General features: G+C 48.9%; 1 protein-coding gene across 1 annotated transcript; it reads left to right on the top strand.

Annotated features, from left to right (window-relative positions):
* The first annotated feature begins 5,496 nt into the window (after positions 1–5,496).
* CA6 (carbonic anhydrase 6) lies at positions 5,497–25,665 on the top strand. Its single transcript, XM_032415195.1, has 8 exons — positions 5,497–5,575; positions 7,584–7,763; positions 14,771–14,919; positions 15,582–15,674; positions 19,245–19,314; positions 22,108–22,265; positions 23,259–23,385; positions 25,565–25,665. The coding sequence occupies exons 1-8, from the start codon at positions 5,497–5,499 to the stop codon at positions 25,663–25,665; spliced, it is 957 nt and encodes a 318-aa protein (XP_032271086.1).
* The last annotated feature ends 558 nt before the right edge of the window (positions 25,666–26,223 follow it).

Here is a 26,223-nt window from a genome sequence, read left to right as displayed (position 1 = left end):
TCCTCTGTCCCTCTTGATGCACATCAAGGGGTGCTGGTCCTGCCCGCTCCTGGAAGACTGACCACACTGGGTCTTTGATACCCTCTCCTAAAGTGCTACTGACACTTGTTCAGGTTACTGGGTTGCTGTACCGGTCCAACCAGCTGACCCTGGTCACACCGTGGTGACTGTTAAGAGCTCAGAGAAGTGCCCAGCAATAGGTATTCTCCCCACAGATCAGCCCTGGTCCATCTTGCTCCCCCACAGCCCCTGTGGGGGGACACACATTCCTGGCGTGTCTCGTGACATTGAGTCTAAATCCAGTTTTCAGTGGCTCAAAGTTTCATTTAGCTTGGTGGGTCCCTACCTCCTTCCTTGTGGTAGGCTGAATATTGCCCCCTGACCCAAACGACCATGTCCTATTCCCCAGAACCTGTGACTGTCACAAGAGCCTTGCAGATGTGATTAAGGACCTTGAGATGGGGAGATTATCCTGGATTTTTGGGGTGGGTCCTATATGCGATCTTAAGGATCCTCATAAGAGGGAAGCAAGAAGACCCAAGGGGGATGTAGGAGGTGTGATGGTTGAAACGAGATGGGAGGGATTCTGGGAGGGAGGCCAGTGGCTACAGAAGTTTGAAAGGGTGAGGGAACGGATTTTCCCCTCAGAGCCTCCAGAAGGAACCAGCCCTGCCAACACCCTGACTTGAGCCCAGCGAAACTGGTTTTGGATTTCTGAGCTCCAGATCTGTAAGAGAATACGTTACATTGTTTCGGGGCAGTTTGTTGTAGCAGCAACAGGAAACTGATACAGTCTACTTTCATAACCATTCTCTTGGGTGTAAGGGGAGTGTCAGGACTCAGCATAGATTTGGAATTGTTTACTGACTGGTTTCGGGGTGGAGCTGAAAGGCACGCACCTGTCCTCCAGAAGGCAAGTGGGCGTGGAGTACGTGAAAGGGATATAAGCAAGACTCTGGCCTGCTCCAAGAAGTAGAAGGTCCATCCAGCAGGTGCAAAAGGGATGACCAATTCCAACAGCAGGTCCTATGGTGAGTTTACACAGATAAAGGGCTCAGAATGTTGATGGCAGGCTGGGCTGCAAATGTTGTTAGGAATTTGATTCCAGTTTTGTTAATACCTAAACTAATAATAGAGAAGAGAATTTCCACCAGGGTTTTGGTCTGGGTGTTTTTTTGATGTGGGTTACTGGAAGAAGGGTAGATATGATGGAGGAACATGCCTGCTGGTAGACACCCTAAGTGCTGAATTCTAGGGGAACGGATGAGTTGGAAGATACCCTGTAAGACTGGGTCTCTTCCCAGGGAGGCTGGTGAGAGAAAGCATGAGCATCCTCACTGATTGTGGGTGGATATGGCTGAATATTCTGCAAGCAGATTATTTCACATGACAATTTAGTTATGTTAATGCTTCACTTATATGGACATAGCTGAAAGTCAGAAAGGAAATAAAAATCTTTTGGGTAGTCAAAAAAGATGTTTCAGGGGTGCCTGGCTGGCTCAGTTGGTCGAGCATACGACTCTTGACCTCAGGTTGTGAGTTCAAGCCCCATGTTGGGTGTAGAGCTTTCTTAAAAAAATAAAATAAAATAAAAGATACACTAAAAAAAAAAAGATGTTTCAGGGTTTGCATATTTTGGTTTTAGTACACTCTGTAGGCTCTCAGTTCAGCTCTATCCATTCTTCTTGTGCATGTAATTCTAAGATGTGTAGTCATCTGATTTCTGGCCAAACAGATAAAAAACAGTACTTCTTAGGAAGCCGGAAGATAAGGGCAGGCAAACAGACGACCCTAAGAGGAAACAGTTGACAACCTGTGTGAGCAATGCTAACTGCAAAAAATAAACATATACACAGTGGTACCTCCAGAGCCTCTTGCTGCCCAGCCCGGCTCCAGCCTCACAATCTCCATATAGTCCACCAACGAAAGGGTTAACTCCTGGCAAAGCACAGGGCTTCCAGACCTTGCTACAGAACCAAGTATCACTTCTGTCCTGATTGGTCATGCTTTGGCCTTATCGATGTTAATAATTAGAATATCACTCAGGAACATCCAATGTATATTGCTTTAATAATTAAGCTAGCTAACTTTCCCCCCTCAGTATCTAAGAAATCCAAAAATAAAACAGTTAGGGGTTGTTTCATGTAGGGAGAACAGTCTTATATAGTTATGGGCCCGTGGGCATTTAATATATGACAATGCAGGATGACTGATTTTCATATCAGTGAGCCTCAGTCATTAAGAAAAACTTAATTACATTAGCTTAATCTGTTTAAGAAAACAGGCATGAGTGTGATACATTTGAGAAGTTAATTTTAATCCAAAAGAGACTGTGTGTTGGTACTTATATAGAATTGAGCCTTTAACCATCTAGAAAGTTCACTTGTCCAGAATGATTCATTCTTCAGAATTCCAGAGCTAGCACTCCTGAATGAAACAAAATGATGGCCCGTCTGTATTACCACAACCAGAATGTGCATATTCTTGGGTAGCCAGATCCATTCTTCTATGCTAGTCTTTTTTTTTTTTTTTAAGATTTTATTTATTTATTTGAGAGAGAGAGTGAGCGAGAGAGAGAGAGCACAAGCCAGAGAAGAGACAGAGGGAGGGAGAAGCAGACTCCTCACTGAGCAGGGAGCCCGATGCGGGGTCCTGGGATCATGATGCAAGGATCATGGGATCATAATGCAGGGTCCTGGGTCCTGGGATCCAGGGTCCTGGGGTCATGACCCAAGCTAAAGGCAGATGCTTAACTGACTGAACCACCCAGGCGTCTTATGCAAACCTGATCATTGGCTCACCTGGGCTGACCTGACCACCCCCTCCCTGCTCACCTGGGCTGATCATCCCTCCCTGCTCACCTGGGCTGACCACCCCTCCCTGCTCACTTGGGTTGATGGTGCTTCCCTGTTTACCTGGGCTGACCACACATTCTTGCCTCTTCCTTTTCTTTGTCTCTATGGGTCTCGGCATGGAGCTGTGGTGGCACTGAGGAAGAACAAAGCTCCCTTCTCATTTCTGACCTGATGTTATGATGAAATTGGCAACCTGACAGCTCGTCTCAGCCAGTCACTCAAGCCATAGGCCTAGAAAAACAGGCGTTTAGAATAAGACACAGCCTTGAGCCGGAGATGTGGTCGGATGATGGCAAAAGTGAGTTCAGAATCAAACGCGACACCCCGAAGAAACAAATTAAAATGAAAGAAAAACCCGAACCAAAACAAGCAACGTGCTTTGCAAATACAAGAAGGAGGAAACTCATGTTCAAAGTTAATGGAAAATTTTATGGTTGAAGAAGACAGTGAGTTAGAAAGTAGGCAATGGAAGGGACCCTGCTTGACTCTGTCCACTATGTCCTTGGAGAGGGAGGGACCCTCTTTCTCCAGTAAGGCGCCCTCCTTAGCAGGTGGGTCCTGCCTGGTCTGATCACTTGGTTAACTCAATTACTCACTCTAACCCCCTCTTGTCCACATTGGCCAGCTGCACAGCTTCCCAGCACGCCCCGGCTCTTGCCTGAGCCAAGGATTCGGAGAAACCAGGGCAAGGCTGTGGGTCTGATGGATGAGTATATTGCAGGATGGCTCCATGGTGAGGTGTCTAAAATTACAGACTCACATGCGCTTACTGTGAGGACTCTGTGGGGCTATAAAAGGGCCGGGGCTCCCTGGGCCTCCCCAAAGCGCTAAGCGCAGGACGGGGGACCCGTGGGAAATGGAGTCATGGGTGGTAACAGATGCCCTCCAACTCCCTGGCAGGCAGCGGACACCTGCTCCTGGAGCCCTCCTTACCGTGAGCACGGGTCCTGTCTCCTCCCTCCCTCCCTCTGCAGGCCGCCCCGACCCCTCACTCAGCCCCCCCCCCCCGCTCCTGCCTCCCCTGCTCAGGCTCCGCACCCCCAGCAGTCAGCAGGCCATGACCTTTCAGGCTCCCTCTGTGCTCCCTCTTTCCCCGAGTCCCACTTCAGATTCCCAAGAAAAATGCTCAGACGCCTCGGTTTGTGTTTCCCTGCCCTTTGGACGTCAGGGGTCCCTGGCCCATGGGAAGGTCCCTGGCGTCCTTGCTGTCCTCAGGAGAGGCGGGGTCTCACCCAGGGCCGGGGCCCAGCAGGCAGGGCATGACTCACTTTGCAAAGACAGGGGAGTGGGCTTCCAATTTCTGAAAATGTGGAAGAGAGTTCCAGGAGGGGAAGAATGAGCCCCTCATTTTTGTCTCTAGCTCCCTCACTAACAGGCTGGCTGATGATGGGAAGTGCCTTCCTTTCTTCATAAAGGGAGGGATCTGAACAGAAGATACAAGCCATTCGCCACGCACCCTTCCTATCGTGGAAGCCTACTCAAGGTGGGGAAACTGAGGCATAGAGCGGGTGAGGAACTTGCTCAGGGTCACACACAGCTCGTCAGTGGCAGAGCGGGGATCTGCACCCTGTCAGTCTGGCTTCCTAAGAACCCTTGCCCTGGGCCAGGCTCCTTTGGCGCCGGCGCGTAGCGGGTCCCGCATCCCCGGGCTCCAGGGCTGAGCTCGGGTAGCAGGGGTCGCGTTAGCGCTGCTCTCCAGAACAGGACGGTCGTCTGTGTCTGGCCAGTGCCCTATGCGCCCTGTGGGGACGCTGCCTGCCCCGTGCCTTTGCCCTTTCGGAAGGGCATGGGAAATGCTGGCCTGTCAGCAGGTATAAACCAAAAAGTTTCTCCCTCAGCTGGTTTCAAGGACTGTTTACCCAAGTAGACACAGGAGGATTAAGCACGGGGCTGATCCAACCCGTCTGGGTGTGACCAAGCGCCTGCAGCTGTCAGAACGAAGGCTTCCCGTGGAGAGACAGGACGCCCACACTCCATGGCCCCGAGGCACGCCCTGGGACGTGGTTCCTGAGCTGGGGCTCCAGGGTCTACAGGTGATTCAAGAGTGAGGCTAAGAACACAAGGGCCTCCAGGTGGGACTCTCAGGTCCGTGCCCAAGCCCAGGGGGCCAGGCCATCTCCCAGGACAGCCCAGGTCTGCAGGGGCAGCCCGTGTGGACTGCTGAGATGGGCAGGAAATAGCAAGCCGAATCCAGCTAGGGCTTCCAGGCCCCCGGGGACGGCCCTCACCCACTCTCAGAGTCCCCGCTTGCCAGGAGCAAGGGCACAGGAAGTGTCATTGTCCCGGGAAATCTTCCCCATCCTGATTCTCTGCCTTGGGCCTTTGCCCTGTCCTGTGGCCACTCATCCACAAAGCGCGCACTGTGTGGTCCTTCAAGTGAGTTTTCATAAGGTAGGGCACAGAACAACCCAGACCGTGGGCTCAGGGCCCGTGGCGGTGACGCCAGTGGGGCTCGGACGAGTGCGCCACCCGGCCCCGCCACCCAAGTCACAAGGACCTTGTGGGAAGGTGTTATTGTTTTAGTGGGTGCAGCTGAGGGTGGGTCAGTCAGTGAGACTTGGTAAATTGTTATTTACAGTTTCTGAGCTTTTAAAAGAAGAGTGCGGCCCGAGAACCGGCGTGATTCCAGACCCGCGGCACCATGAGGGCTTCGGCCCCGCTGCTGGCCCTGCTCCTGCTGGGGGCCCGGGCCCAGCACAGTTCCGAGTGGACCTACTCAGGTAAGCCCCCACCCCAGGGGCTGCGCCTTTCCTCGTTACCCTCACCCCTGCTGGGCCTGCCCTCCCTGCCTCCGGAGAGCGCACTGACCTCAGACCCCTGATGGGGACAAGGCGAGTTCGCTCTCCTTCCCCGGACCCCCGCTGCCCCGGCCGGGGTTTCTGCTTTAGAACCTTCTCTGGCCACGGTGCTGGCTGGGAGCCCACCTGCCGCCTCTGACTGCGAAGCCCTTTGCTTTCCCCGGCTCTGCACGTGGAGGAGGAGGTTGCTAGAAAGGGCTTCCTGCCATCTCACAGAGGGTGTGCGGGTTTGTGAGCGCTTTCTTCTTGGGGAGTTCATGGTCTGAGGTTTACCCAGAACATCCCGACTTGCCGAGAACCCGGCGACTTTGCATGGCCCCTGGGCTGCCGTCTCCCAGTGGCCATGACCCTGCTGAGGCCCAGAGCTGCACATCTGGACCCGAGTCACCCCTCCCACGGGGCGGTGAAGAGAGCTCCTGCCCCTGCCCCCCTTTTCCTGCACTGCACCCAGGGATGGGGCTCTGGAGGACCCTCAGGGCCGCTGGCTGACCCACTCTCCACATGGCGCCCCCCAGCTTTGGACACCAGGGGAAGCATACATTCAGGGTGGATGGATGCCCTGTTAAGTCAAGGGCAACAGAATTAGGGACATCATGGGAGGCTCAGAGAGTCCAGCGTCAGAGGGCAGGGGCCCCCAGCTCTGACCAAGCGCCCCGCTCTGGAGCAGAGGAGGCCATGTGCGGCCAGTGCCACGGAGGCCCTGGGCCTCTGCTTCGTGTGGCTTGTTGGTACTCGGGGTGGTTCAGACGGGTAAGCGAGAGAGAGAGAATTCCAACAGTCAGGCCTTGTCCTTTCCAGGCTCAGCCCAGCCTCTGAGACTGCGGGCCTTCTGGAAAGCCACAGGGCCCAGGGAACACTCGGGTCGGGGGGGTGGGGGGCGGCTACTTCAAAGGCCTTTCAGGAATATTTGAGAAACCCACACCACTGCTAGGGACACAGGCCAAAGCCTCTTGATCCATGCAGGGGGCTGTGCTCGGGGCCTCTGGCCTTGATCCTGGCATCCCACCTCTGGGAAAGAATTGTTTAAATATTGGTTTGTAGTATTAAATCAAGAAGAGCAGAGAAATAAAAAATTGACTTTTCTGTTGATTGCAAAACTAAGCAGCTGTGAGGGGCCCCAATACAAACATCTTCCTTAAAACAAGCCATGCACTTGCCATGCAGCTACCCCCTAATGGGGGAGAGAGCTTGGGTCCTCGACTGCGAAGGGGTGGGCCTGTTACAACGACTAGCTTTCCTCCTTCTCTCCCTAGAATTATTGCCCACCTTAAAAAAGAGACATTTCCTTACTTTGATTTTTTTCAGCTAATCACTTTGGTCATCTTTGAACCTGATGCTTCCCTTTCTTGCCCTGAATCCACAGGTGAAGGCACCCAGGTGGTCTCTACCCTACTGGGACCCAATGAAAGGGGCTGGAGCAAGTAAACGGGGGGGGGGGGGGCCCCACTGGGGGGGGGGGGGGGGAGAGGGTGGGGGGGGGGGGGGGTCCTACAGTTGGGGAGGGGACTGCAAGATTGTTGGGGAAGGGGAAGAAAAACTGTGCCCTTAGGAGGAAATGGGGACAGGACCCCTGAGAGTAACACAGCAATGCCAAGCCCCAAGGAGTCTTCCAGTGCATTTATCAGCATATTCCCATTCCAGGGGAAAACTAAAGCTGTATATTAAAGACCTTCGTTGTTTCCCAAACGCCGACTGTTCTCGGCGCCAGAGACAGCAACAGGGGAGTCTGGAATCCGTGTCAAAGCCCCTGAGACGCCAGCTTCCACGGAGCGGACTTCGACGGTGTCCTTCCCGCCTCCTTCTGGGGGTCAGGCTCTGTTTTCCAGAAGGCAGACCTCTGGCCTTGATCCTGGCCTCCCGCTGGGCAGACCCTGCTGAGAGCTAACTGCCCCTGAACTCTGACCCCCCCCTTGGCTCTCTCCTGTCACAGAGGGGGCACTGGACGAAGCGCACTGGCCAAGGGAGTACCCCACCTGTGGGGGGACGAGACAGTCACCCATCGACCTGCGGAGGAGAAAGGTTCAGTACAACCCGTCGCTGAAGGCTCTGAAACTGTCAGGCTACGAGGTCCAGGCGGGCGAGTTCCCCGTGGTCAACAACGGCCACACAGGTAAGGGGCAGGCGGCAGGACTGTCCACGGGCGCTCAGCAGTGGCGGCAGGTGCCGGGTGCCAGAGGGGCACACGGGGGACGCAGAGCGCAGGTTGGGAGCTGCAGGCCCCAGGCAGGCGGCGGCCTCCACCCCAAGCTGCGCGGGAGGGCCTCTGTCTTTGCCCTCGATTCCAGGCTGGCTCCTTCCTTCTGTGCATTAACCTCTCCCCAGCTCAGTCTGACCCAGCCAGCATGCAATCCAGCTGACCGAGGCCCTGACCCGCCTGCCATCTGTGATCTGTGCCCGGCTCTGACTTTTCCATATTTTCTGTATTGAGTCTGATTGGCTCAACACGCCTGACAGGCGGGCCCAGTATTTCTCAAAGGTTTTATTTATTTATTTATTTTAAAGATTTTTATTTATTTATTTGACACAGAGGGAGCACAAGCAGGGGGAGGGGCAGGCAGAGGGAGAGGGAGAAGCAGGCTCCCCACTTGATCCCAGGATCCTGGGATTATGACCTGAACCGAAGGCAGACATTTAATCGACTGAGTCACCCAGGCATCCCTCAAAGGTTTTACAAAGAGGCTCTTGAGGTCTTGAATTAGGTCTTCTTCTAGGAAGCGGGTGGAGGCCGGATAGGAAAAGGCTGACCTGGGTCTTGGAGACCCCCCCCCCCCCCGCCTTTAGAAGTCTGGACTGGACAACTGGAAAATCCATGCTTTATGTTTACTGAACACACTTCTGAGTTTTCCAAGTGGGCCCATCTCCTCCGAGCTTCATGATACCTCCCACCCCTGGCAGGGGGCGTTGTTTAGGCTGGAGGCCAGGGGCCTCGGGAGGCTGAAGGACTTAAGGTCACACAGTCTTTGGTGGCTGAGCCGGACCCAGGCCCCTCCCCCTCATGTCTGATTCCTCAACCACGTCCTCCTTGGACACCCCCCCCACTTCCACCTGGGCTGGGCCGATTTACTGCCCACCCACAGAGGTGCATGGGGGTCATAGGACTTAGATCTCCCATGTGCACAAGTGAGAAGATAAAACCAGTTGCCCTTAATGGAGCTGGTGGACACAGGAGAGTGAAGATCTATAAAAGGCCTCAGGCACACGTGGCCTAGATCCCTGAACTCCACAAATAATTCATGAAAGCCTGATTTTATCATTAATGTCAAGCTCCTGTTTCCAAAGTTGCTCCCTGAAGCCTCCAGCAGGTTGGCAGGTTGGAGCTTCCCCTGCTCTCCTTGCCCTCGAGGAAGAAGGGCCAAAGGTGGCAGCTGAAGGCAGGGGAGAAGCTTGGTTGACCCCACCAGGACAGGCAGCCAGAAGTATCGAAGGATTGAAAACCCCCACTGGTAACATGGGCTGTTTGTGTTGCATGTCTGTTTGGTAGGGTTTTGTGCTGGGGACCCAGGAGAGGGGAGGTGTTAGGAAGGTCCCAGCTTCCCCGGGGAAGGCGGGGGGTGGGGGTGGGGGACGAAGCTTACAGCAGCTCCCTCCTCCCAGTTTGGAAAGGGCCCTGGACCTTCCTCTTATGGGCTGTACTGGGCTCTCTGAAGGCTGGAAGCCAAAGGTCCCCAATCTACCCTACATCATATCAAACATATTGGAATGCACTCCACCAGCTCCCATTACTTATATTTTTTTGATGTCAAGGATTTTGAAAGATTTTTAGAACTCTTTACAGTTGGCTTTACATTGTCAGCAAGCTCCAAACTTTAAGAATTCTACTGAAGGAAAAAACAACACCACCTTAATCAACAAATTTTCAAATCTGATAACATTTTGGTGAATAAGTTTAACAATAAAGTTGATATGATATAAACATTTATTAATTTTTATTTTGCAGGGTTCTTTCTAGATCTCGGAACCTAAGATATAAATGTATATATGTATTTATATATACATATTTTTAATTGACTTCATTTTTTAGGGCAGTTTTAGGTTCATAGCAAAATTAAGAGGAAAGTACAGAGATTTCTCATACACCCTCTGCCCCCACATACATTGTCCCCCCATTATCAATATCACTCACCAGAATGGTATGGTTTTTTAAAAAGATTTTATTTATTTATTTATTTAGCGAGTGAGCAGGGGGAGGGGCAGAGGGAGAGGGAGAACGAATCTCAAGCAGACTCTGTGCTGCGCTTGGAGCCCCACACACGGGCTCCATCCTATGACCTGAGCCGAAATCAAGAGCCAGTTGCTTAACCGACTGAGCCACCCAGGCGCCCCCAGGATAGTACATTTTTTTTTTTTTTTTTTTTTTACCACGGATGAACCTACCTTGACACAACAAAATCACCAAAAGTCCAGAGTTTGCCTTAGGGGTTGCTCTTGGTATTATACATTCTATGGCTTTGAGCAAATGTAGAATGACAGTATTCATCATTACAGTATCGTACAGAGTATTTTCACGGTCTTAATTTATCCCCTGTGCTCCGCCTGTTCATCTCTCCCCCCACTGCTATCCCGGCAGCCACTGATCCTTCTACTGTCTCCATAGTTTTGACTTTTCCAGAATGTCACAGAGTTGGAATCATACAGTATGTAGCCTTCTCAGATTGGCTTCTTTCACTTAGTAACGCACTTAGGGTTCCTCCATGTCCTTTCATGGCTTGATAGCTCATTTCTTTTTAGCATTGAATAATATTCCATTGTCTGGATAGCCCACAGTTTATCCATTCACCTACTGAACGGCATCTTGGCTGCTTTCAAGTTCATAATTCAGCAATTATGAATAAAGCTGTCATAGACATCCAGGTGCAGAATTTTGTGTGGACGTAAGTTTTCAGCTCCACTGGGTAAAGACCAAGGAGCATGATTACTGAGCTGTATGGTAAGACTGTGTTTAGTTTTGTCTTCCAAAGTGGCCGTGCCTTGTTGCATCCCCACCAGCAGTGAGTTCCTGCTGCTCCAGTCTCCCAGCATTTGGTGTGGTCAGTGTTCTGGATTTTGGCCGTTCTGATAGGTGTGCTGTGGTATCTCACTATTGTTAATTTGCATTTCCCTGATGACATACAATGTGGAGTCTCTTTCCACATGCTTATTTGCCATCTGTATATCTTTGGTGAGGCGTCTGCTAAGGTCTCTGGCCCATTTTTTAATTAGGTTGGTTGTTTTCTTATTGTTGAGTGTTAAAGGGTTCTTTGTATATTTTTGCTAGGAGTCCTTTATCAGGTGTGTCTTTTGCAAATATTTTCTCCTAGCCTGAGTTTTACCTTCTAAGTCTCCTCATAGTGTCTTCTACAGAATAGAAGTTTTTATTTTTTTAAAGATTTTATTTATTTGAGAGAGGGAGAAAGCACAAGCAGGTGGAGGGGCAGAGGGAGAGGGAGAAGCAGACTCCCCACTGAGCTGGGAGCCCGACGCGGAGCTCGATCCCAGGGCCCTGAGATCACGACCTGAGCCGAAGGCAGACGCTTAACCAACCGAACCACCCAGGCACCCCTTACAGAATAGAAGTTTTTAATTGCAATGGAGTCTAGCTCATCAATTACTTATCTCATGGACACTGTCTTTGGTGTTATGTCTAAAAAGGCATCACCACGCTCATGGTCATCTAGGTTTTCTCCTATGTTATATTCTAGGAATTTTACAGTTTTGCATTTTACATTTAGATCTGTGGTGCATTTTGAGTTAATTTTGGTGATGGGTGTGAGGTCTGTGTCTAGATTGGTTTCTTTCCACGTGGATGTCCAGTTGTTCCAGCGCCATTTGGTGAAGACTCCATTGTATTGTCTTTGTTCCTTTGCTAGAGATCAGTTGAGTATATTTATGTGAGTCTATTTCTGGGCTCTCTGTTTGGTTCCATTGACCTGTTTATCTCTTCTTTTGCTGATACTACATTGTATTGATTATTGTCACTTAATAGTAAGTCTTCAGGCCAGGTAGTGCCAGTCCTCCAGCTTTGTTCTTTTCAATATTGTGTTGGCTATTCTGGGTCTTTTGCTGCTCCATATAAACTTCAGAACCAGTTTGTTGATATCCACAAAATAACTTGCTGGAATTTTGCTTGCATTGACTCTCTAGACCAAGTGGAGAAGATCTGATACCTTGACACTATCAACTCTTTCTACCCAGGAACACAGAATATCTCTCCATTTATTGATTCTTTGATTTCTTTCATCGGAATTTTGAACTTTCCTCATATAGATCTTGTACGCACTTTGTTAGACTCGTACGTATTTAATTTTGGGGAGTGCTCATACAAATGGCATCCAGCATTTAATTTCAAATTCTACTTTACATTTTTAGGTACCCCATTTTCTATTATTAGATCCAACAGATATAAAATTATATTTCAGTAAAAAGAAATTGAAAACATAGTTTGATATTGAGACAAACTTAAATTGCTACAAAGGTTTCCAAAACTTATTCTCAATTTCCCTATTTAGTTGTGGACTAGTAACAGTGGGTGGACCAGTACTCATTGATTAATATATATATTTTTTATCCCCCAAAATATATATTCATAAGCTCCAGAAAAGCTTACAGGCCTGAGACATTGGCCTCTACAGGTCGGTGGGAGAAACAACACTATTCTCTTAGTAGGTACTATTAGCTACTCCATTTATTAGGCTCCTTGAAAGGATCTCTCATTCACCCTTCTATCTCCGTACCTGGCACAGAGCCAGACATGGGCCAGATGCACTTACGTGTGAGAGGATAAATCCCCAAGTAGATGCCCATGAGTGATGTAGGCTTCTCAGCAGGTTTCCATCTCTGAAGGCTGAGGGAGCAAGGCTGGTTTTGTCTTTAATAAACAAGAACAAAAATAAAAAAAAAAAACCAAAACCACTTTCATTTTGAAATAGTTTTAGACTAGAAAAACTGCAAAAATAGTACAGAGTTCCCACATACCCTTCTCCCACTTCTCCTAATATTAACATCCTATAACTTTACTACCTTGACAATACAACACGATTGACTACTTCACAGACCCATGTGAATTTCGTCACGTTCCCACAGATACCCTCTCTCTGCTCCGAGACCTCATCCGGGATCCCACAATCCATGGAGCTCTCCCATCTCCTTAGTCTCCTCCAACCGCGGGCAGTTCCTCCATGGTTCTTTGACCCTCACGACCTTGACGCTTCGCTGTCATTTTCTCGGGCACAGAAAATGCTTAAATCACGTGGTTCTTCTGGCTTGAAAAGAGCTTGAAGAACTTAGTTTCAAACAAAGAGGAGCACCTTCTGCTAACAGTTAAATCAATGTTCAGAATCTGGGAGGCTCAGCAAGTTCACCTTTGGGAACAGGTATTTGGCTCCACCTTTCCAAAGGCACGGTAACATGCTCTGAAGTAACATGCTGCCATTTTTCAATCCAGCCCGTGCGATCCGTCGATAAAACTTGAGGGGCAAAACACTCTGTCTGCAGGGAATTATATTTGGGGGAAACATCCCTGTCAGGAGTTTTGTCATTGCGCACGTGGGGCTAAGTGTCCAATTAGAAATTTCTGGTCTGGTGTTCTGCTTTCCAATCTCTTGGCACAGATGATTCTGCATATCTTCTTTTAAAGGCTTTTCCATTTTTTTTTTTTCCTATGAACATTGATTTGGAGGCTGGCTGCATTTTAAGCACTAAATAAATACAAAGCTCTGCCAAAGAACATGTTAAACTCTTTGGGGTCAGATTCCTGTTTTACAAGCATATGAACTTAATCACAGCTCGCTGCTGCTTTCGACAAATTGAAAGGGAAGAAGGGGACATTATGGATAGATATCAAATCCCTAACACTAACTCTTTAAGAAAGCCTGCTTGTTTATAATCCTCTTTGATGACTTTAAATAGAAAGACCTGGCTAACAGCATAGATGCTGCTTGTCCCTGTCCCAGTCCTAAATTATGTACATCCTCATAGATCTTTTTCTTCGTCACTCTCTGCTGTCACCCTCCTGTGTCTCCCTTTGGCCTGGCTCATTCCAAAACTTAACGATGTCTCTGAGGCCTGAGCCAGTGAAGGGAACAACTGTAGCTAGGTGACCAGAGTGACCTCCCTGGGGCCAATCTGTAGGGCACAGGGCAGGAGGAGGAAGTGGGATGAGTGGCCCATTTTCCCGTAGGCAAGAACTTAACACTTGAACGCATCCACTGATAAGAATGTCAAGTTAAACCCCAGGCCAGGGGTTCGTGCGTTTCCCGATTTGCTGTAGAATTTGGTCTCCAGTCTTCTGAAGACAGGTGGAGGCCTGTAATACAGGTGACATCCTATCCCGGCCACACCCCGCTCTTGGCCTGGTCTGCCCCCTCCCCCCGACCTCTGCGCCTCTGAGCAATCTTTCCACCTTCCCAGGTTGGCTTCCTTGTCCAGAAAATAAAAGCACTGAAGCCTGCAGGGATGCTCCCTTTTATGGAATGGAGTTGGCTGTTCGTTGGGCTATTTCTTTTATTTATTTATTGTTTTTTAAAAAGATTTTATTTATTTGAGAGAGAGAGAGAGAGAGAAAGCATGTGTGTGTGTCGGGGAGGGGGCAGAGGGAGAAGCAGGCTCCCCGCTGAGCAGGGAGCTCAGTTGGACTATTTCTAAAAGGCTACCCAGGATGACTGTATTAAACACCTCAACTTGGCCTCATAAACAGTACTCTGGGAGTAAAAGTCATCAAACTAGTCCCAAGAGGCCCCCCAACCCCTTCCTATTCCTACGCTGTGGGCAAATTACAAAATTGGCCAGAAGTGGAAAGTGCAATTCTGGGGCACACCCACTGGCCATATTTTTTAGGGCACCCTCCTTCCCTAGGGCTGACAAGCTGGCCCTGCCACTCCGTGGTCCTGCCCCAGACCTCCGGTTCTGGGTAGGAGGGCGTGTGCCCTGACATGGGCGCCTGCCCAGCCCGGCTCTCCCATCCTGTCCTGTGTGCCAGTCACATCCTCCCCATGGGCGACCCTGCTTATGGTGTTCTAAGCCAGTGTAGTCCTGGCTTGCACCAGAAGTGGGCAGGGGAGCAGGGGAGCTGCCTGGCCGGTAGACTTGACCCAGCCATACCCATCGGCCCCACTTGCAGCCCTCGCTCGTTTTCTCTCCCAGTGCAGATCAGCCTGCCCCCGAGCATGAGCATGACGGTCAGCGACGGCACCCAGTACATAGCGGAGCAGCTGCACTTCCACTGGGGTGGCGCGTCCTCCGAGATCAGCGGCTCCGAGCATACCATCGACGGGATCAGATTCGTGGCTGAGGTACTTTGAGGACCCCGGCCAGGTCCTCTTTCCTCTTTCAAATCTCACAGTCACTTTCCTTATTAAAACAGCCACAGAGACTGCATGATGACAGTCAAGTCACCCTAAGGTTGGTTTTTTTTTTCATTCATTCACAGCTATTTATTGATCCCTGCTATGTGCCAGGGGTTCAAGCAGGGTCCCCGCTCTCACAGAATGCACAGCAAGGCAGGAGTTTACAGCCCATAGAATGGGGCAAGCCCTCTTTGATTTCAGCTGAATTTCTATGTGTTAGATTTTCAGGGTTCTCTCTCTTGCATAGATCTGGCCTTAGGATGACCATGGTTTACAGTGTCCTCCAGAGCAAGGTGACTCATGCCCACTCTGGGAGACCTCAGGAGAACCCAGTGGCCTCATCCGAGCCCTCCGGACACTGCCAGATATTCTGCCTGGAGGGAGGTGGGGTCAGGGAAATGCCTTTGAATTGCCATCTCCCCAGAATCCCACTCATGCTCTTTCCATTCTTAGAGGACTTTCTGGTCTTGATAGATCTCATACCCAGAAGGAAAGAGGTCGGAGTTGTTTAGGAGGGACAGCATCTTTCTTTTCATTCTTCCCTGGAAACCTGAAGCATTTGAAGTCTGTATGGACCGCCCTTGACTTACTCTTTCTTGCTCCCACAGATTCACATCGTTCACTACAATTCTAAATACAAGAGCTACGATATAGCCCAGAATGAACCGGATGGTTTGGCTGTGCTCGCAGCCCTCGTTGAGGTAGGCTGAAACGACACATGTGAAGTCATAGATTGGTGTCCAAAGTATCAAGTGTAGACAAAGGGTCTTCCTCCCCGTCCCTCCTCATCTGTGTCTGAGCTCACCGTTCTTGAAAAAACTCTGACTCAGTGAAGCCCTTGCTCCCAGTCACTGGGTTCCTTCTGTGTCACCAATCTCAGAGACCTTGGATAAGTGTGACAACTGACTTAAAAGAGCTAGGATCACAGCACGGTTGACCAAACATAAACCAGCCTGAGGGCAAGGGGAAGCCAGATAAAGTGAACACCTCTGCTCTTCTCAGAAAGTCTGGAGGGCAGGACTTGTGGCTAGGTGGCAAGAAGTGGTCAATGAACTCAGTTTCCCCCAAACAAGTATTAAGTTGGATAAAATGGCCAAAAACCACTATATCCCTACTCTGGAAATGGACTAAAGGCAAACAACGCATTGAGGCATTTATTTATGAAAAGTGACTAGAATTTTGAGTAAGAACAATGGGGCTATTCCTATCCCCACCCCCTAGCTTGGTCAGCAAGGTAGTTTTACTGGGGCAGGCTGGACAGGAGAACGAGCAGCCTCACTGCCTGGGGGCGGGCAACTCACTTGATTTGGAGTGTGAGTTGAAAACTCATGCCCCAGGCTCTAACAGTAAAAGTAGTGGAAAGCAAAAGCTGAGGCTGACCTGATAACTGGCTGATCTCTGAATGTGCTTCTCAACTCACACACAAATCCATCAGCAGAGGGTGCGAATCTGATGGGCTTGAGGGGTTTGAACAACAACTTCTGCTAAAATCATTGACTGACCACAAAGCTATGCTGACCCTAGGCAGTTCCTAGAGGGCCCTAGGAATGCAGGCTAAAAATAAGATTTAAGAACAGAGTGGAGACATCAATTGGTGTACATGGCCAGGGAGACACATCCTGCAGATGAAGGCCAAGCAAATTATTAAACAGATACACAACAAACAAAAAAATTATCAGGACAATTTTTAAAAATCAGAGTTCATATTTACTATCATATATTATTTAGATGTCCAGTTTCCAAAAAAAAAAAAAAAAAAAAGTTGGGCATGCAAAGAAATAGGAAAATATGATCCATATTTAGGAGAAAAAATATAGTCAACAGATAATGACTCTGAGTGGACTCAGTGATTAGCAGACAGGATTTTCAAACAACCATCATAAACGGGTTCAAGGAATTAAAAGAAACTGTGTTCAAAGAATTAAAGGAAAGTATAATGACAATGACTAAAAAAGGGAAATCTCAATAGAGAAACAGAAATTATAAAAATGCACCAAATCGAAAGTCTAGAGTTGAAGAGTTGAAAAATCATGACATGGTCTCAAAGCAGATATGAGGCAGCAGAAGAAGGAGTCAGTACTTTTGGAGAGAGATCAAAGAAATTATTCAATCTGAGGAACAAAGGAAAAAGATTGAAGAAAAATAAACAAAGCCTTAGAGATTCACAGGAACAAGATCACACGGCCCAACATATACCTAATGGGAGTCTTGGAGAGGAAAAAGAGAAAGTGATAGAAAAAATATTGAAGAAACAATGGCCCCAAATTCCCCAAATTTGATGAAAAAAAATAATTTACTAAACCGGGAAACTGAACAAAGCCCATGTCTGATCAGAGTCGAAGTCAAACTGTTGAAATCAACAAGAGAAAAAGGATTTTTTTATAAATAGGGGACTGACAGTACAACTAATAGCCAACTTCTCATTAGAAACAAGTCATCGGAAGGCGGTGGAAAGACAGTCAGCCAGGAATCCTAATCCAACTAAACACCCTTCAACAATAAGGTGAAACAAAGGCATTCCCAGATAAAGAAAAACTGAGATAATTGCTAACAGATCTGTCTTGCAAGAAATATTACAGAAAATCCTTCTGTCTGAGAGGCAATGACAATAGACAGTAACTCAAATCCACAGGAAGAAATGAAGAATGCTGGAAATGGTAACTATAAAAGACTATGTACATATATTTTTGTCTTGTCTTTAAAATTTTTCTTTTAAAAAACCCATAGGATTGTTGAAAGCAATCATTATACCACTTATTGTTGGGTTTACGATATAGGTAGATGTAATGTCGATGACAAAAGTGGGAAAAAACAGAAATAGAGCTAGCTTGGAGCTAAGTTGCTATATTTTATGGGAATGAAGTTAGTATTAACCTGACGTAGGTTGTGATAAGTTGTAGATTGAACAGTAGTCCCCCCTTATCCTTGGTTTAGCTTTCCCAGGTTTTAGTTACCCTCGGTCAAGTGCAGCCCAGAAGCAGACGTTCCTTCTAGTGACGTATTCCAGGAGCCTCATGCTAGGTCACAGCGCCTACATCATTCACCTCCTTGCATAGGCATCACCTATCATCACGCGTCATCACAAGAAGAGTGAGTGCAGTACAATAAGATATTTTGAGAGAGAGAGAGAGACCACGTTCACATAACTTTTATTTCAGTATATTGTTATAATTGTTCTATTTGATTATTAGTTATTGTTGTTAGTCTCTTACTGCGTCTAAGTCATACACTGAACTTTATCACAGGTATGTATAGGAAAAAATGTGGTATTATATCTGGTTTGGTGTGACCCGTGGTTTCAGGCATCCCCTGGGGGTCCTGGAATGCCTTCCGTTCAGATAAGGGGGGACAGCTATAACCAGTAGAGCAACTACTAATAATTAAAAATGGCTAAATGGGGGGCACCTGGGCGGCTCAGTTGTTAAGCGTCTGCCTTCAGCTCAGGTCATGATCCCAGGGTCCTGGGATCGAGCCCCACATCGGGCTCCCTGCTCCTCGGGAAGCCTGCTTCTCCCTCTCCCACTCCCCCTGCTTGTGTTCCCTCTCTCGCTGTCTCTCTGTCAAATAAATTAGTAAAATCTAGAAAAAAAATGGCTAAATGGTACACGGAAAGTATTGGTTTCACACAGAAGGTGGAACAGAACAAAAATCCACGAGGCACGTAGCCAAACAAATAGTGAGCGACAGTCATAGATCCAAGAAATCGGAATTCATACACAGCGGAAAAAGAACTGGATCAATACCACTGACTGAAAAGAACCATTGAAAATTCACCTTTTTTCACCAAAAGCAATTTTTCTGACTTCTAAAGAGTCAACACTTACACAAAACAATGGTGACCCAACTGAGGGCAGAATTGGAGAGAGGGCTGTCCCCAGCTCAGTCACGAGTCCTGAGGATGAGGAAGGGGGCACATGAGACCAAGTCCCCCTGCCTGAGGTGAACCCTGCCCAGAGTCCCTGGGGGGTATGGTGACAGTGACTTTGGGCCAGGCCCTGAGGGCCTCGCCGGTCACCGCCGAGAAAGCTCTTTCCCTGGAAGCTGTAAAATGCTTCCGTCCTGTCTCCCTGGAAGAGACTAGTGAGCCCAGGCAGTTGGTGGCAAAGAACAGCCAGACGATCTCTCCCCACACAATGGGGGGGAAGGGGTGTGGACGGGCTGCCTCCTCCCTGCCCCCCAGGCTCTGCCCAGGCCCAGGGACACCAAACAGCTGGGTTACCAGACGGAGGTCCCTTTTCCATTCGATGCACCGCTCTGTGTTTCTCCTCCAGGTCACGGATTTCGGTGAAAACACTTACTACAGCAACTTCATTGCTCACTTGAACAACATCCGGTATCCAGGTGAGGAAAGGCCACAGCAGCGGCAGGGGGGCCGGGCTGGGGGACGGGGGCAGACAGGGCGGCACACAGGCCCCGCCAGGGGAGCACCCCCTCCCCGCGCCGGGGCTCTCGTGACAGCAATTCCTGCTGTCGGCTCAGGCTGCGAACAACCCCGAGAAACGTGTTCACAAACCCCACCTGCTGATTCCCACAGCTGGAAGCCAGGGCACCACAGATCGGGGTATCCTCGCTTCACCTCTGGCTCCAGTGAGCAGGGATGACTGTGGGCACGAGAGAGAGAGAGAGAGAGAGAGAGAGAGAGAGAGAGAGAGATGTCCTCCTTAGCTTCAGGCTGAGGAAAAGCCCCTCATCATCGTGCCTAGACAGGGCTGGTCTCCCTTTCCCCTGCCTCCAGAAGGCAGAATTCTTGTCTGAGAGGCCACTTACCCTTGCAGCCTGTGACCCGAGCAACAGCCACATCAGCTTTGACACCTTGGCTTTGTGCTTCTGACTTTGGCCCCCTCGCCCAGACTCCAGCTCCCTGACTTCAGGTTCTGCCCCTCCAGGGGGTCCCTTGACCTCTGACCCATGGGCCTTCTGTTCTCACCAGTGCATGAGTGGGGGTGGGGGATGGGGGGAGAGGCAGGGGGAGAAGCAGGGGGAGGAGCAGACTCCCCTCTGAGCGTGGAGCCTGATGACGTGTGGCTCCATGCCAGGACCCTGGGATCATGACCTGAGCCAAAGGCAGATGCTTAACCCCCTGAGCCACCCAGACGCCCCCAACGGCTGTTATTTTTATTCATAGCTACAAATACGAGCATGTATTAACACTGCCTGGAAATCCTAAACTACTCATCTGGGCCTTTGCTTTTCCCTTCTCCAGAATGCTTATTTCACATTTTCTCCCCTCTATCCAACAGCTTGCTTGATATTGCCCTCTGAATCTAAAACTTAACATGGCCCAAACCTAACTGGGTTCCCTACCACCCACCCCCAGGCTTGTCCCTAAACCGACTTCCTCATCTCAGCAAAGAGCATCATAATCCATCCCATTGTTTAAGCCCCAAATCCCAGAATCACTCTTTTTTTTTTTTACTTTTTAAAAAAAATTCTGTTTAAGGGGTGCCTGGGTAGCTCGTGACCTTCAGCTCAGGTCATGGTCCTAGGGTCCTGGGATCGAGCCCCGCGTTGGGCTCCCTGCTCGGTGGGAAGCCTGCTTCTCCCTCTCTCACTCCCCCTGCTTGTGTTCCCTCTCTCCCTATGTCTCTCTCTGTCAAATAAATAAATAAGATCTAAAAAAAAAAATTATTTTTAAGTAGGCTCCACCCCCAATGTGGGGCTTAAACCCATGACATCAAGAGTTGCATGCTCTACAAACTGAGCCAGCCAGGCACCCCTCCCGGAATCAGTCTTGATTTTCCTCTTTCCGTTATCTCTCACATCCAAACCATCAGCAGGGCTTACTGTTTTCACCTCCCTGCTTTCAATCCTCTTGTGTATAAGCTGAGAAGTAGAATTGCTGAATCATATGGTAAGTCTACGTTTAATTTTTAAAGTTGCCATCATATCATTTTCCATAGCGGCTGCGCCACGGTTCTGGAATTCTTGACTCACTTAAATATATTACAGTGATGAAACTATGCGCTAGAGCCTTTAGAAGGTTGTATCTTGAAGCCTTTCCAATAACATTAAAATTTAGAATTCTTTTTGCCTACTCATGGGATTATGCACTACCAGACTCTGATGCCTTGGTTTAGCAAGCCTATTTATGTCTATGTAAAAACTATAATCTCTTTGCCATTAAAAAAGATGCAAAGTGCTCGGGGAAAGTGAAGCAAAATTCAGCTCAACTCCATGTTTCTTCGATGGTGTCATGCTGAGCTCAGGGGCTCGGAGTCATGACAGGAACGGAAGAGGGATTCTCTAGATGCACTGATGGGTACCCGTGGCTGGGAGTCTCCGGACACCCTGCCGAAGCGCCGCTCCCCACACCCCACCTGTGGCTGAGCTTGGTTCCCTGGGGGCGTGGCAGAAGGAGCTCAGGGCGGGGTGCCTGCACCCCCACTTGGTTCTGAGTCTGCCTTTCTAATCTCTATCCACCCATTTCTTTTTTTTTTTTTTTTTACAGATTTTGTTTATTCACTTGAGAGAGAGAGAGAGAGAGAGCACAAGAGGGGGGTGGGGCAGAGGGAGAAGCAGACTCTCCGCTGAGCAGGGAGCCTGATGCAGGACTCGATCCCAGGACCCTGGGATCATGACCCGAGCCGAAGGCAGACTTTTAACCAACTGAGCCACCCTGGCACCCCTCTATCCACCCATTTCTAAGTAAGCCCAAACCAAGGAATTTTGTTCTTTCTTGGAGAGTTCTTATCCAGAAGCCCCTAGCAGTCATAATTCTTTTCTTTCATTTATCATAAAGTGTATTCTCTGCCAACAGTTGTGATGACAGGCTCATGAGTACTTTCCTATGTTCAAGTTCAATGGCCAGACTTTATAAGCACACCCCCTCCCCCTTTATCCTCGTAGCAATCCTATTGAATATTCCCTTGTCACAGATGAGGGAGCAGCCTTTGAGGAGTGAGCACCCGACCAGTGCCACGCAGCTAGGAGGAAGTATCTGAGTGGGTCTCTCCCCAAAGTCTTTGCTCTTACCCCCTTCTAGGAAGCAGCAGACTGGGGACATGTTTCTAATGATCAGCTTCGATGTTCTGGTGAATCAGGAGATTCACACATGGAGAGGTCTGAGCCTGAGCTGTCCTCCCAAGGGACACCGGTGGCCCCTCACCTTCCTTTATCTTCTGTCCTCTCTGTTAGGACAAAGCATGGTTCTGAGTGGCCTTGACATTCTGGACATGCTCCCTGAGAACGTCCACCATTACTACAGCTATAGGGGATCACTCACCACTCCTCCCTGTACTGAGAACGTCCACTGGTTTGTGCTGGTCCGTCATGTCCCGCTCTCCAGCGCACAGGTAAGGCATGGCATCACCTCCCAGTCTCCCCTTCTGACTGCCTGGCTGACAAGAGTGCTCCCCTACATCTCACCTCACGCCGACACCTGGCTCCTAGGGGGCCTTCATGCCCGGGGCTACCAGGCCTCCCCTCTGTTGCCATGGGTGATCTTACTAGCCCTCTGGCAGAGATGAGCAAGTTGAGGCACCAGGGAATCCAAGGAACCCTGAGACCTTGGATGCAGCAAAAGCACTGGGACCTGACCTCAGAGCTGCATGGTGAAGGCAATATTTACTGAGCGGATGCTCCCACCAGGTACGGTTCTAGGCCCTTGATGGACAGAACCGCCGTCCTCACGGAGCTTACATGCTAACTTCATAAATGGCTTTAGGCAAGGACATATGGACATATTGACATCGTTAGCTCTTTACCATGCTAACACTCCTGCAGCCCTTTGAGGAGAAGAGCTGTATCCGCTACCTTTTGTTCCCCAGCATAGCACAGTGCCTAATAAATATTTGTTGCGTTAACGAAAGGACAAATGTAACTGAGGTCACAGAGGCAAAGCTACATTTCCTTCTGGGTGATGTTCTTCCTCAGGAACAAATAGATCTTTTTCTTAAACTTTTCACTTCCCCAATGCAGGAAAAGGTGGAAAGACCCCTATTCAAGAATACCCACACACAAATCTGTTTGCTTCTTTTCCTCCTTTCTACTGGTGATCAAATATTCATAGAAAAAAATTAAAAGAGATGGTTGGAAGAATGGATGGATGGTTGGAAGAATGGATGGATGGAAGGAAGGATGGATGGATGCATGGATGGAAGGATGGATGGATGGAGGGATGGAAGGATGGATGCTCTGCCTGCCATGTAGCAGAACTTGAGATCTTCTCATACCTGCTTTATCAGGGTTATAGAAGTAAACCCAAGCTCTAGTTCAGTGGCTAATTATGCTCCTTTAAACCACCCAGTACCTCTTCCCCTCCATAATTCACTTCATGTGGCCTGTAGATTTGGAAACTAGAGAATTCCGTAGTGGATCACCAGAACAAGACCCTCCACAATGACTACCGGAGGACCCAGCCCCTGAACAATAGAGTGGTGGAAACCAACCTCATCAATCTCCCTAACCAGGGTAAGATCAACTCTTGTTTATCCTTTGCAGTTTTTTGAGTCCTGTTTTCTTCCTTCCCTGGGTGGATGCATCTCTTTTGGCAATAGTAGGGAAGGGAGAGTCATCTAAAGGGCAGGAGGCTCGGATGGGCCAATCTGTACAGGGCATGTGTGGGCAGAGGAGATGGCTCATCTTCCCAATCCAGGCAGTGATGCCAGTGGGTAGAACAGAGACCACAAAGATGGACAGTTACATGATTTATTTCCTACTTAGTCTTGGCCAGAGACAGTAGGAGAAGCAAGATGCTCAGCAACATCCTGATGCTCCCATAAGAGTGTAGGCTCAAGGTAAGCTTATTAAACACAACTCAAAATTATTTCCCTCACACCTTTATCTTGGTCTGTTCCCAAGCCCATCCCCAACTCCCACACATTCCCTCAAGGTGGGGTTTGCTAGAGCATGTATTGTTTACTTCATTTTCTTGGGGACCATGCCCCAGATATCAGGGTGCTGGAAGTAGGCATGACCAGTCCAGCCTCCCTGGGACCCTCTAACTCACTGGGTCAGGCTTCTTGGCTCACCTTATTGCTGTGGTTGCAAGAATGCAATTATTCTGCAATTTTCCCATCTTTATTTTGTCTGTTTGTCTGTAAAATTGTGGTGATCTGTACATTCCCTGAATTCATTGTCTTTACAGTCTATTTCTCCTAACCATTCCTGAAACCTTTACATCCTCTAATACAATAGAATTGGTCTCCAATCAATATTGCCCACTCAATATTACCCCAACTAATTTTTTTTACCCCAACTGATTGTATGTATTTTTCAAAACTTTTAAATATCCAGACATGCCCTCCCCTTCCCTCCTCATCAGTAAAGGCCCATTTGTGATTTTCTCCCGATCTTTCCTTCCTGGTTCATTGATTGTTTTCCCTTGCATTTGTTTGCTTCTCCAACAAGACTAACAGAGGAAAAAGGACACCAGTTATAATGATCATTTCCCCATATTACACTATATACGATATTAACAGTGCCCATTCCTTTTCCAAAGGGTGACATCCTGCTAAGAAGGTCCAAATGCTAGCAGCCTAGCCAAAGGGAGTATAGACCCACTGATCCGCCTCCTTGTTCTAATCCTGCCATGTTCCCATTTTCCCTGCAGATTGTATAGTTTCCCATATGCCACACCCACATGCTCTTTCCACGAGAGGGGCGTGTCACTCCAATTCACCCTCAGGAGGGAGCTCAGGTTGTTTAGATATCCGACCAAGATGCCCCACATTGCAGTTTGCCTAGATGTCCATTGTGCCCACCCTTCTGAGACTCGCTGTTTAAGATTATTACTTCAGCTCCCAGTAGATAGTAAGAAGGCTTCTTTTTTTTTTTTTTAAAGGTTTTTTTTTTAATTTATTTGACAGAGAGAAAGACAGCCAGAGAGGGAACACAAGCAAGGGGAGTGGGAGAGGGAGAAGCAGGCCTCCCGCGGAGCAGGGAGCCCAACACGGGGCTCGATCCCAGGACCCTGGGATCATGACCTGAGCCAAAGGCAGACGCTTAACGACTGAGCCACCCAGGCGCCCCTAGTAAGAAGGCTTCTTCCCCCACTTGCAGCCAGGCGACCGGAACGACAGCCTCCCTTTGTGTTAAGACAACAGAACTGGGCATCATCTTGCCCCACCTGCCCTCAGACCCAGACTTCTAGGTAGCAGCTCTGGTCTCTTGTCAGCGAAGTTGTGTTACCCACCTGATGCCTCATAGTTCCACCGAATTCCACCCCCTGATGGGTTAATATGATCAACCCATCAATAAGGAATGACCTGACAAAGAAGCAAGATTACAAAAGCAAGATAATGGTCAAATATAGATGTTTTGCAATTTATTTATTAGAAAGCACCCACATCCCCTTAAGGTCAGGGCTCCTGAGCATCACATGAGAAACCAAGGTCCAGGGGTAGAACCACCTTTGACATCTTAGCCCTTGGATTCTGGCAGCTTACACGCCTCAACTCAGACAGCGTGAAGGTGCTTGAAGACAATGGGATGGGAACATGGAGGGCATTCTAAGGAACCTAAAATCCTTCCCATAAGTACAGGTGTGGGGAATGGTGTCTGGCTGTCCCACATTCTGTTTTCACAAGTACCACCAAACTTTTGACCTTTCTGTATTAACTCTTCTTTTTATAGGATATAATCCAGGTCCTTCCTGAGTTCCAGCTTTATATAAACAAGCTCGACGATAAGCTGGAATACTTGAGAAGACTTATTGAAAAGAAAAACAGGAAAGAAGAACACTACAGGCGGTGAGCTTGAAGAGGGGGTGTACAAGACGAGGTGGCCCTCCCCTGAGCCCATGCCCTGCCGGGCTCCCCCCGGGTCCCCCCGGCTCTGAGAAATCCCATGTCGGCATGGCAGCCTCCCCGAGGCTTCTGTTCAGTTTCTGAGTTAAGACATGGGAAACTGGGGCGCCTGGGTAGCTCAGTCGTTGAGCGTCTGCCTTCGGCTCAGGTCATGATCCCAGGGTCCTGGGATCGAGCCCCGCATCGGGCTCCCTGCTCGGCGGGAGGCCTGCTTCTCCCTCTCCCACTCCCCCTGCTTGTGTTCCCACTCTCGCTGTGTCTCTCTCTGTCAAATAAATAAATAAAATCTTAAAAAAAAAAAAAGAGACATGGGAAACCATCATCCGTGAGAGTAAATGAGGTAGTTTAAGGGTATGAGAAGGGGTTTGTTAGACGACACCAATGGGAATTGATTGGAATAGAAATTTAAAGGAAATGGAGCCCTAAGTATCTTCCTATCAAATCATGCATGTTGATCTGTGTAAATTACAAAGCAGCCCGGCCTGCCCTGTGGGATTTAGGTGTA

This window comes from Phoca vitulina, unplaced genomic scaffold, assembly GCF_004348235.1.
Source record: "Phoca vitulina isolate PV1807 unplaced genomic scaffold, GSC_HSeal_1.0 scaffold2, whole genome shotgun sequence".
Taxonomy (NCBI): Eukaryota; Metazoa; Chordata; class Mammalia; order Carnivora; family Phocidae; genus Phoca; species Phoca vitulina.
This window is presented reverse-complemented; position numbering and strand designations above follow the sequence as displayed.